We start from the raw sequence: 12,412 nt of genomic DNA, 5'->3' as shown, positions 1-12,412 counted from the left end.
TCTGGCCACACTGCAGTCCCCTTCCTCCAGTCCTCCGTTGGTGGGCACTTACTCATGGGCCAGGTGTACTTCCAGCTAACCAGGCTGGCTGTTTGAACCATGATTGTTGTCTGGGATTTGGCTTCCCTTAGTAGCTTCATGACTACTGACTATTTTTAATTTTATATATATTTTTAAAACTTAATTTTTGTTTTACATAATTATAACTTATGTGAAATACAAGGTAAGGGGCCAGCCAGTGGCTTGGTGTTAAGGTGGCTGGATCACACGTGCCCAACTGCGCAGTTCAACTTGCTGACTCACAGCTTGAAAAACATACTGGTCGTGTGTGTGTGTGTGTGTGTGTGTGTGTGTGTGTATGTGCGCATGTTCAAAATCCTGAAAGAAGGGAGAGATGGAGGAGAAAGGACTGTGATATGGCCATCCTCCACGGAGAGTGCTTTCTCACATTCTATCTCTCTCGCTCTCTGGCAAGTGCATGTGCCCTCGGGCAAATTTTGAGAAGTGGCTGGATGTTTTTGGGGTTACTGTGTCTCTGTCTCTCTCACCTGTAAAATAAAGCTTATTTTTGAAAGAATTATTTTATTTAACTTAATTTTATTTCATTTTACTTTAATTTGACCAGAGAGGGACAGAGAGAGAGAGAGAGAGAGAAAAAGAGAGAGAGAAAGTGAGAAAGTAACTCGACAGGTCGGGGACTCAAACCACAGTCAGCCATATGGGAGTCCAGCGCTCTTAATCACCATGCCACCTGCTGGCCCCAATAAATATAGTTTTAAAAAAATGGGACCAGCAGTTAGCATAATGGCCATGTTGCTGGACTGCCATGTAGTCGACCGTGGTTTGAGTCCCGGACCCGGTGGCTTAAACTCACACCGGGCATGTGTGCATGCATGCCCAAGATCCCAAGAGGAGAATGGAGGAGAAGGGATTGCGTGTGGACATCCCCCTGGGGGGGGGGTGATTTTTAGTTTTCTGTCTCTCTGTCTCTCCGTCTTTCTGGTGAGTGCACGCGGCCTATAGCAAAACCTCTCCAAAAAAAAAAAGAAGAAAGCTTTAAAAAATGATTAGGTGATACATTAATGGTTAAATTTTTGCATCATAGACCTATAGAGATGGAAATAAAACAGGTTGTCTAGAGCACTACTCACTATATTAAAAAAAAGCCTACTTATAATTTATTTTTGAGATTGTTTCCAATATAACTTAAAATGATCTAGAAACAGAAACTAGGTTACCTATGTGCTAGGTGTGAGGACTCAGCCTAATGAAGATGTCTCTTCAAATTTATAATAAGGTTTTTATAGATGTGGTGAAAGTTATTCTCTACAAGGTATTTACAGGTGGCAGATGTGATGGATTTTAAAATCTCCCCACAGTAGCTGTGCTGCTCCATAGGAGTCTCTTAGCTCTAATAATAAATCTTGCCGTTAGCTGACGACATGCATCCTAGCAGCACTAATTTATTGAGACATAAAGAGAAAGAAGTGTGTGATTTGCATTCAAACTATGCATTTTATCAGTCATTTGGAACATTTTCTTTCTTTTTTTTTTTTCAAATAAAAATGAGAGAGAAAAAAAGGAGAGAATAATTTAATGATTTGCATCCTGACTGCACCGTAGATTAATTTAGGAGGCTTTTAAAATCAGCTGATATTTGGACTGTAACTCCTGAGAGTCTGATTCAATCGGCCTGGGCTAAAATGTTAACATTAGTGCTTTTATATATATCTATATATGGTTTTTTGTTTGTTTGGGTTTTGGTTTTTTATTTTGAAGAGATTTTTGCTATAGGGCATGTGCACTCGCCAGGGAGACAGAGAGAGACAGAAAGTGAGAAATCAACCCCCCGGGGGAATGTCCACGTCACAATCCCTTCTCCTCCATTCTCCTTTGGAGATCTTGGGCACGAATGCACCTGTGCCTCGCATGAGTTTTAAGCCACTTGGTCTGGGACTTGAATTGTGGTAGACTACATGGGAGTCCAGCTACATAACCATTACACCTTCTCTGGTCCCATCTTTTTAGTGCTTTTTTAAGCCATTGGACTTTTTTTTTTTTTTTTTTTGAGAGGTTTTTGCTATAGGGTACATGCGCTTGCTGGAGAGACAGAGACAGAAAGTGAGAAATCAGTCACCCTCCTCCCCCATGGAAAATGTCCACACCACAATCTTATCTCCTCTACTCTCCTCCAGGGATTTTGGGCACTCACACACAGGCCACCTGTGTGAGTTTCAAGCCACCAGGTCTGGGACTCAAACCAGGACTGGCCATGTGGGAGTCCAGCAATGTATGCCACCTGCCAGTCCCAGCACTATTTTTTTTTTTTAGAACTATTTTATTTAACTTTATTTATTTATTTATTTAGATTGGACCAAAGAGGAACAGAATGAGAGGAGAGGGAGAGGAAAAGCAAAAGAGAGAGAAAGCAAGCCTCCAGGAACAGGACTTGAACCATAGTTGGCCATGTGGGAGTCCAGTGTCCCTAACCATCATACCACCCGCTGGCCCCCCATTGAATTTTTTTTAAATGTAAAACCAGGTAGAGGATTACCTATCTAACTTGAAGTTACGAATGAAAAAGAACTAAAGAAATTAATGGATTCCATCATTATGTCTCATGTATATATTACATAAAACTAGTGTTTAAATTAGATAAAACCCTTGAATCTAATCAGAAATTAGATTCCTCTGGTCTTGATCTTCCTGAAATTGTTCACCCCTCTGGTCTTTGGTCAAATGTCTCATCCTCTGGAAAGCTCCAGAGAGTCTGGCCTCTGCCTTTTTTTTTTTTTTCTTTTCTTTTTTTTGAGAGGTTTTTGCTATAGTGCACATGCATACACCAGAAAGACAGACAGAAACAGAGACAGAAAGTGAGAAATCACCCCCCAGGGGGGATGGCCACACCGTAATCCCTTCTCCTTCATTCTCCTCCCAGGGTCTTGGGCATGCACGTACATGCGCCTGGTGTGAGTTTAAGCCACCGGGTCCGGGACTCGAACCATGGTCAACTACATGGGAGTCCAGTGACATAGCCATTACGTCATCTGCTGGTCCCTGTCCTCTGCCTTCTTGACTACATGAACAAGTTTTGATTGAAAAACTTTTTTTTCTTTGTTCTTAATCTAGCATGAGCATGTGTACTTGCTAGTTAGAGAGAGGGAGAGAAAGAGAGAGCACCCTCAACTGCCATCCCCTTCCTCCTGTCCTCCAGCCTGTTGGATCTTGGACATTCAAGTATGTACCCAGAGGGTTTTAAGTGGATAGGGTTTGGATTAGAACTGTGGTTTCCATGTTGGATCTCGCATCCCTTGACCAGTGTATTGCCATTGTGCCAAGGAGCTGGTCCTGCAGAAACTAGTCTTTTTACACTTTCCCAGTTTTGTGATTCTGTGTCGTCAGGCTTGATTCATCAACTAGACAGAGCTCCTTAGGATGCTCAGTGGTGACAAGCAGATGTCCTTTAAACACTTCCTGTGTGTTGGGCTCTGGGTTAATCAAGGCAGTTACAGAGTCTTCATCCTCACCATTGTCTTGGAGCTTAGAGTCTGGGGAAGGAAGAACCACAGCAATGTGGTGCGTGCTCTGAATCAGGGCTGTGGTATTTTGTGAGAGTACCTCCCACCTTATGTCATCCTGCCTTCTGGTCTGAGAAGAAGAGAGAGGGACTGGGACTGGGAAATATGTGGGTCTTTGAAATTCTAAATTCCAGGGCCAGTTAGTGGGACAGCAGTAAAATGGGATGCTCTGTGAGGCCTGACCCACGTGGGGAGGGTCTAGGTTTGCATCCCGAAAGCGTTACGAGTATGCCTGGCATACGTGTGCCCGTGGTCCAGGGCCAGCTGGGGCTCAGGGGGGCAGGTGAATTATGGCATGAAGACCTTGTTAGAAGTGCCTGTCTTTCCCTCTTACTTGCTCATAGAATAAATGCATAAATGAACTTCAAAAAACTGTAAAGTTTTTCCTAGGCACATGCAAGGGGAATGTCAAAGAGTTTGTGGGAAAATAGAATTAAAGACTTTGTTTGATGCAAAATTTCTCTTGAAATCCATATTTTTTCTTGTTTTTTGAAATCCATATTGTTTTCTTTCTTCCTTTTTTTTTTCTTTTTCTTTTTTTTTTTTTTTAGAATTCTATTGTTTATGGAATGAGCAGATGGCATAATGGTTCCGTCACTGGACTCCCATGTAGTTGATCACAGTTTGAGTCCCGGACCAGGTGGCTTAAAACTCACACCAAGCTAATGTGTGCTTGTGCCCAAAATCCCTAGAGGAGAATGGAGGAGAAGGGATTGCAGTGTGGTCATCTCTCCAGGGTGTGATTTCTCACTTTCTGTCTCTCTCTCCGTTGACTACGTACACCCTATAGCAAAAATCTCTCTCTCTAAAATAAAAAATATATATATAATTCTTCAGTTTATTTCTTTTATTGCCAAAGGGCACATGTGCTGCCAGAGACAAGGAGAGAGAAAGCACCCCTAATGAGGTTCTGTGCTGTCCTGCTGCAATCCCTTCTCAACTTTTCCATTCCATCAGGATTTGGGACATGCTTGCACATGTGCTTGGCTTGTTTCTCATACAGCAGGAGCCAGGACTCAAACTGCTGTGGCCATGTGGGGTCCAGATTTCTTAACCACTCAGCTTTGGAGCTGGCCCCATAGTTTTCTCATAATAACCATTTTCTCTGAGTTTTTTTAAAGAACTTTCATATTGGGACCAGCAGATGGTGTGGCAGTTTAAGGAGCTGGACTCCCACGTGGCCAACTGTGGTTCAGTTCCCAGGCCTGGCAGCTTGGTTTCTCACTTTCTCTCATTTTCTGTCTTTCTCGCTCTCTCCCTTTCTGGTCAAAATAAAATAAATAAAATAAACAAAGTTAAATAAAATAATTCTTTTTAAAAGAAGAACCTTCATATTAACATCTAACAAATTCTGGTGACCACATGACTAAGGAGTTTGGCAACTGAATAAATGAAGATATAGTTTCATTGGAAAGCACGTGCATGAATATGTGTTCAGGAACGGAAGGAATGTTAAGATGGGTACTTTAGGTTTCCTGGAAGAAAAATTGGAAAATAAAATGCCTTACAATTTTTTTTCTTCTTTCATTCTTTAAATCCTTACATTCGTGGAATCTACCTGAACAATAACATGGGTGGAGGTGACCTCGCTCAGCCTATCTCAAACCTGTGTTTCCCCCTCTCCCCCACATTCATAACTCCTGTTTGCCATGCTTCCTGGTGGCCTGGCTCCCACCGTGTGGTGCCACCTCAGAAAATGTGTCTGGGAGTTGACCCATATCCTGCCATTGAAGTTCACCTCAGTGGAAGTTCCGTTTGAAAACCGTGACAGGATGTATCCTGCAGTTGTGTGCACATGGCTTCTGGCAGCTTCCTCTAGACAAGAACAGGTTTTGTTATGGTGTAGAGAGTCCTGCTGTTCAGAATTCATATGAACTAGGACCTTGTGGTAAAATGCAATATGAATATGAAGCCACGTTACAAGCATTGGTTGGGGGCCTTTGGTGTCTTTCTCTGCAAGTCTGAGTGTTTCTCTTCTGTCTTTGGCCCTCAGGCCGTCCCACTGCCCTCTCTCATCTATCTAGCTCTTGTGTACTGACTCATTCTCTCGCTCTCACTCACCCTTGCTCTCTTGTTCTTCCATTATCGATGAGATCATTATGATCTGGAGCCAAGAGAAGTACATTCCTGTAACTTTAAATCTCTATACTCGTGACTCTCCTTTTTTTTAGATGGTTATACTTTATAGTTGGAGGACAGCTTGCTTAACCGTGTGCTATTTTAGAATATAGATAGGAGCTTACCGGAGGAATTTTGTCAATCTGTAAACAGGATTTAGTGTTTCCCCACTTCTTATTTGCATTTATTTCAAATTGATAATTGCTCTTAAGTTCATTGTGGGATATTGAAAATATTCTGAACTCAATTAGGCTATGAGCTACTTGATTAGATTTTTTTTGTGCCTGATGCTTTGAACATCCAACTCCCCTGTTATGTTTGGGAAAGCAGTGTGAGTACTGGGAGGACAGAGTCTAGGCTAGGCTCCTTCTTTCAAGATAGCACAATGATATGCAGGATGCTTTGAAACGAGTTTTCTTTCGTTCTTTTTTTTTTTTTTAAAGGATTATTTATTTATTTCATTCTATTTGTTGTTATTATTTTTTAATTTCATCAGCGAGTGACAAAGAGAAAGGGAAAGCAAGAAAGCAAGCCACCAGGTTTGGGACTCGAACCGTGGTCAGCCATGTAGAAATCCAGTACCCTTAACCACCACACTACCTACTGGCCCCAAAACAGGAGTTTTCTAATACTAGCTCTGTTAGCAGGACACATTGGGCCCATGGTGGTGGCACATACTGCTAAGATACTGCACTTCATAGGCTGTAACCACATGATAGGGCCGAGGTTCTATTCCCTGTCCAACCCAAAGGCTGGGTGCAGTGGCATGTGTCTGTGCTCACAGTGATTTGGGGAGGCTGAGGCAGGAAGAACACACCATGGTGAGATACTGTCTTTTTTTTTTAAAGAATTATTTTATTTAACTTTATTTATTTATTTATTTTAATTTGACCAGAGAGGGACAGAGAGAGAGGGAAAGTGAGAAAGCGAACTGCCAGGTCTGGGACTCAAAGCGCAGTCAACCATGTGGGAGTCCAGTGCCCTTAAACACCACACCACCTATCAGACCCCAAAATTATTTTATTTAACTTTATTTATTTATTTAAATTTGACCAGAGAAAGACAGAGAAAGTGAGAAAGCAAGCTACCAGGGACCAGCAGTTGGCGTAATGGCTATGTCGCTGGAGTCAACTGCAGTTCAAGTCCTGGATCCAATGGCTTAAACTCACATTGGGCGCGTGTGTGTGCATGCCCAAGATCCCAAGAGGAGAATGGAAGAGAAGGGATTGTGGCGTGGCCATCCCCTTGGATTGTGGTGTGGCCATCCCCTTGGGGGGGTGATTTTTTACTTTCTGTCTCTGTGTCTTTCTGGTGAGCACATGTGCCCTATAGCTCTGGACACAAAGTACCTATTTAGTGAAAGAAAGAAACAACGAACAAAGAAACAAAAACTGAGAAAGGAGTGATAGAATAAAATTCTGAAGCTAGAAGAAACCCCAGAAGGCCTTGAAAGAAAATAATTACACCTATATCCCAGTAATTGAATAGACGCTCAGAAAGGCAGTCATCTCCTTTCTGGGCTGCCCCTTGATACCTCTGACGTGGAAGAGTTGGACTGCATCAGTCATCTCTGCCCGGGTCCCTGAGAAACACTAGAGGAGCTTAAAGATAATCAATGTCTAGGCCCTGCAATTGCTTTGGTTTGGGGCCTGGGAACCAGCATTTAAAATGGCTCCCCCACCCCCACCCCCATGCATTCTACTTTGCTGCTAGCATGGAGAAATAGTGCATTCAATGAACACTGAGCTTCATGTGATAATGAACTCACATTTTATTGTCTTTCTGATTTTTTTTTAAGTTTAAATATTTTTTAAATAATTATTTCATTTAACTTTATTTATTTTATTTTGACCATAGAGGGGCAGAATGAGTGAGAGAGAGAGTGAGAAAGCAAGCTACCAGGTCCGGGACTTGAACTGTTGTTGGCCATGTGAGAGTTCAACGTCCCTAACTGCCACACCACCTGCCAGCCCCTAAATAATTATTTATATAGAGAACATTTAAAATCAAAGTTTGCAGTATTTTCAGTCCTGGTCCCTGAGTTTTCCAGGAGATGTCTTTATCATCTCTTAAATTTCTTCCTTGTGAATCTTTAAGCTTACACTCTCGTTTGCCTTCTGCTCATCTTCCAAACATGTTTAAATTTCCTTGCTCCCTTAACAAAACAATGAAAACCCTGTCCTCAGAATTGCTGCTTAGTCTTCAAACTCTGTCCCCCATCCCTATTTTCCTTCCTCACATCATTTTTAAAAAGAACTATTTATGTTTGCATTCACATGCTTATCTTCTAACTCAGCCCAATGAAATATGAATTTGGACATTACTGCTAACAAAATTTTTCTTTAAAGATCTAGCAAGTTCTAGCTTGTGAACCATACTGTGTCTTCTTAGCCATAATGCCACTTATCCCTACAGTTTCTAACTCTGTGATATTGATGATATTTTTTTCTTTTCTCTTTTATTTATTTATTTTCCAGTTTATTTCTTCCATGATTGAGAAAGTCAGAGAGGGAGATACAGAAGGATAATACCCTCAACTTAGTCTTGATACTGCATTCCAGCCCCAGCTGCAGCACACACATGCCTGGTGTACTCAGGGAGGTCTCTGGACACAAACCCCGAATCTTCTCATGGGTCAGCCCCACGGATTGTGGCATGTTACCGGTGTACCACCATCTGCTCCTCCCTCCCCAATCCCCTGCTAATCTTTCTTTCTTTCTTTTTGAGAGGTTTTTGCTATAGGGCGCATATGCTTGCCAGAACGACAGAGAGAGACAGAGAGACAGAAAGTGAGAAATCAACCACCAGGGGGTATGGCCACGCCACCATCCCTTCTCCTCCATTCTCCTCTCTGGATCTTGGGCATGCATGCATATGCACCTGGCATGAGTTTAAGCCACCGGGTCTGGGACTCGAACTATGGTTGACTACATGGAAATCCAGTGACATAGCCATTAAGCCAGCTGCTGGCTTTTTCTTAAAGTTTTTTTTTTTTTAGTTTTGCCTTTTATGTCATGGTAATGTCATAGGTTTTGTCTTTCTTAACCATCCCACCTCACTTGGCAAGTGGGCAAGTATCATATATTTGGGCACATATGTAATTTCTTTGTCCATTTACATTCATTCATTCATTCCTTCAACAAATATTTATTGACAACAAAGTGCTAGTTATTTGTTGCTGAGTTATAAATTACTGCAAACATAATGGCTTAAAACACATTTATTGGGACTAGCAGTTGGCGTAATGGCTATATGGCTGGACTCTTGTGTAGTTGACCGCGGTTTGAGTCCTAGACCCAGTGGCTTAAACTCACGCCGGGCGCATGTGCGTGTGTGGTCAAGATCCCGAGAGGAGAATGGAAGAGAAGGGATTGTGGTGTGGCCATCCCTCCTGGGCGGGATGATTTTTCGCTTTTTATCTCTCTGTCTCTGTCTTTCTGGCAAACACACGCGCCGTATAGCAAAAACCTCTCCAAAAGAAAAAAGCCCACACATTTATTGTCTCACAGTCTTCACGGACAGGAGTATGAACACAGCTTAGCTCCACCTTCTGCTTTAGGGTCACTCATCAGGCTGCAGAGTCAGTGTCAGCCAGGGCTGGAGTTGCATCTGAAGGCTCGAGTGGGGTAGAACTCATTTCCAAGCTCCATATTTCTAATATGTAAGCAGTATTGAAAAATCTCTGCTTTTAGAAAGACAGTTGAAGAAATCAAGTCTCTGGGAGAGTGAGGATGAGAAAATGTTAAACATTTACGAATAAGGAGAATTTAAAAGTGGACTGAAAGCTAGATTTTTAAAAAGTATCCATAATCTTCAAAAGTATATAACATAACTGAATAATCAAAATGATTTCTAGGTGGATATTTGGTAAAAATGGGGGAAATATGTTCTTGTGATAATGAAGGGAATCAGAAATGGAAAATATAATTAAAATGCCATCTCTCAAACTCCAGTAATTTGATTTTCATGCACATGAAGTGAGTAATAAAAAGCAATAGAGAACTACCTGGAATTTCCATTTGTGTTTAGCATTATAAGTTTTTCTTTGTGTTTAGCATTACAGCTTGTATGTGGTGTGTGTGTGTGTGTGTGTGTGTGTGTGTGTGTGTGTGTGTGTAAGGTGTACCTTCCTTGCAAACTATTCTGATTTCTTCCTTTATTTTCTAGGAATATTTTGAAAACAGTGGCTCTGGGTCAGATGTTGTCCTTGTGTATATGTGGGACAGCCATCACTAGCCAGTATTTGGCAGAAAAATACCAAGTGAATACCCCCATGCTTCAGAGCTTTATCAACTATTGCTTGCTGTTCCTAATTTATACAGTGATGCTGGCCTTTCAATCAGGTATGTCAAGTACAGGTATTTCCTCCTCAGCAAAATTATCTTCATACTTTTTTTTTTTTTTTTTTGCTTCTGAACATTTAAAAAATAAAACACAAGGCAAAACCAAGAAAAGGAAAATGATAGTATCTTTTTTTAAGGATTTATTTTATTTTATTTGTTATTACTATTTATCTTTTAATTTGACCAGAGAGAGACAGAGAGAGAGAAAGAAAGCCACCAGGTTCAGGACTCAAACCACTTCAGCCATGTAGGAGTCCAGCGCCTTAACCACCATGCCACCTGCCAGTACCCAGTGATAGCTATCTTTTTAAAAATTAGAAAATTGGGATTGACAGGTGATGTGGTGGTTAAGATGCTGGACTCCCACATTGCCAACTGAGGTTCGAGTCCTAGGTCTGGTGGCTTACTTTCTCACTTTCTCTCTGCCTCTCTGTCTCTCCTGGTGAGCAATGTGCCTGACAGCAAAGTAAAAATAATAGCATTAATAAAGTTAAAGAAATAATTCTTTTAATAAAAATTATTAGAAAACTGTACCACCTCAGGCTAGCCAGTGGCATGATGGTTGAGATGGCCAGATCCCACATGACTAACTCCATGGTTCAAGTCCCAGATTCGGTGGCTTGAAAGACATGGTGGGCACATGTATGTATGTTCCCAGGATCCCAAAATGAAGCAGAAATGAAAGAGAAGAGATTGCAGCCTGACCATCCCCCAGAGGAAAGTGCTTTCTCACCTTCCCTCTCTCTGGAGAAACACATGCACCCTCTTTCAAGTTAAAAAAAAAAAGGAAAAAAATAATTATGCCATTTCTAAATTCTATGAAACTGAATTTGTTGAGTAAGTTAAGTAGCACCAAACTGTTTATAACAGAGTAGAAGTTATTTTTAAATGTGCTAAATGTCATTACAAGTTAGGTTTTTTTTTTCTCTCTGACAAAATTAAGAGACAATATTAAAAATACTTGAAAAACAAGAATATCACTCGATGTGTTTCCAACTTCATGGAGAATGCTAAATGGAACATTGGTTGCGTATGGATTGAGTCTGTGGGACCAGCTGGTGGTGGGATGGTTAAGGTGGCTGGAAACCACATAGCTGACTGTGTGGTTCATGTCCCAGACCTAGCAGCTTAAAAAACACGCTGGGTGCATGTGTGCTTGTGCTCAAAAAGCCCAAGAGGAGAATGGAGAAGGGATTGTGACATGGCTGTCCCCCCTGGGGCATGCTTTTCACTCTCTCTGTCTCCCACCTTGGCAGGCAGGTGTTTGTGCCCTATAGCAAATTAATAAAACAGAACAAAACAAAACAAAAAGTATATGTTTTGGGAGAAATAAAGACAGAAAATTGGTAAGGAATTAACATCTAGATCACTGTCCGTCTAAGCTATTTAGAACCATTATAGAATTGTTATTTCTAGCTTACCACACAAAAATGGGAAAATGTAGGTGCTAGCATTTTTGTGCCAGGCATCCTTGTTTTTCTAAAATTGTTTGTTATGTGTTGTCAGAAGCGATGACACCCAAGCTCACATCCAGACCTGATGTTTGTTAAAGCAAAGAAAGGAATTTAAGCACTTCTACTTTTTCTCTTGTGCTTTCATTGAATACTTGGTCTGTGATGATGCTGAGGTTTCTTTCTTCCCTTTTTTAAAAAAATTTTTTTCAAGAATTATCTTATTTAACTTTATTTATTTAATTTGACCAGAGAGAGAGAGAGAGAGAGAGAGAGAGAAGGGGAAAGTGAGAAAGCAAGCCACCAGGTCCAGGACTCAGACCACGGCAGCCATGTGGGAGTTCAGTGCCCTTAACAACCATGCCACCTGCCAGCTCTGATGCCAGGGTTTTATACTTAGAAAAAATCTGACTGCTGAGTTGTTGCAGGAGTTTGGGTTATGAATTATGGAATCAGCAGTGGCCATACTTGAAATACACAATAAACCTTTGCTTTGACTCTTTCATTTCCCAATTAATATACATGTATCATTATCAACTAACATGCGCTCAACCTGGATTTCTTTCTACTAGGCAGTGATAATCTTCTAAATATCTTGAAAAGAAAGTGGTGGAAGTACATCCTGCTGGGCCTGGCAGACGTAGAAGCTAACTACCTGATTGTCAGAGCATACCAGTACACGACTCTGACCAGTGTCCAGGTAAGAGGAGCCTCTGACCAACCTCAGGAGGAGCACATGAATGCATATGTGTTAATCTAATTTTATTGAAAACCTTTTCCCTCGAAGAAAACCTAAACACAGGTTGATGATATCTGTTTTCCAGTGGAGCATATGCTCTAATGAGTAATGTTTCCTAGAATTAGTGAAAATGTATACAAATTAATGAGTTCCTAAACTGCTAATGTTATAGCAGATTAGAAA

The 12,412-nt window shown here is 41.2% G+C and overlaps 1 protein-coding gene across 2 annotated transcripts in view; it reads left to right on the top strand.

Annotated features, from left to right (window-relative positions):
* Nucleotides 1–12,412, top strand: part of SLC35F2 (solute carrier family 35 member F2) — a 140,059-nt gene that overhangs the window by 109,120 nt on the left and 18,527 nt on the right. For both annotated transcript variants that reach the window (XM_014588788.2, XM_014588789.2), the window contains exons 3-4: nucleotides 9,864–10,039; nucleotides 12,063–12,190. In XM_014588788.2, the coding sequence (XP_014444274.1) occupies nucleotides 9,895–10,039; nucleotides 12,063–12,190 (273 nt within the window). In that variant the 5' untranslated portion in view covers nucleotides 9,864–9,894. The remainder of the gene's footprint in view (nucleotides 1–9,863; nucleotides 10,040–12,062; nucleotides 12,191–12,412) is intronic.

This window comes from Tupaia chinensis, unplaced genomic scaffold (assembly GCF_000334495.1).
Source record: "Tupaia chinensis unplaced genomic scaffold, TupChi_1.0 Scaffold000311_2, whole genome shotgun sequence".
In the NCBI taxonomy this organism is placed as follows: domain Eukaryota; kingdom Metazoa; phylum Chordata; class Mammalia; order Scandentia; family Tupaiidae; genus Tupaia; species Tupaia belangeri.
The sequence above is the reverse complement of the archived record's forward strand: the minus strand, read 5'-3'. Positions and strand labels throughout refer to the sequence as shown.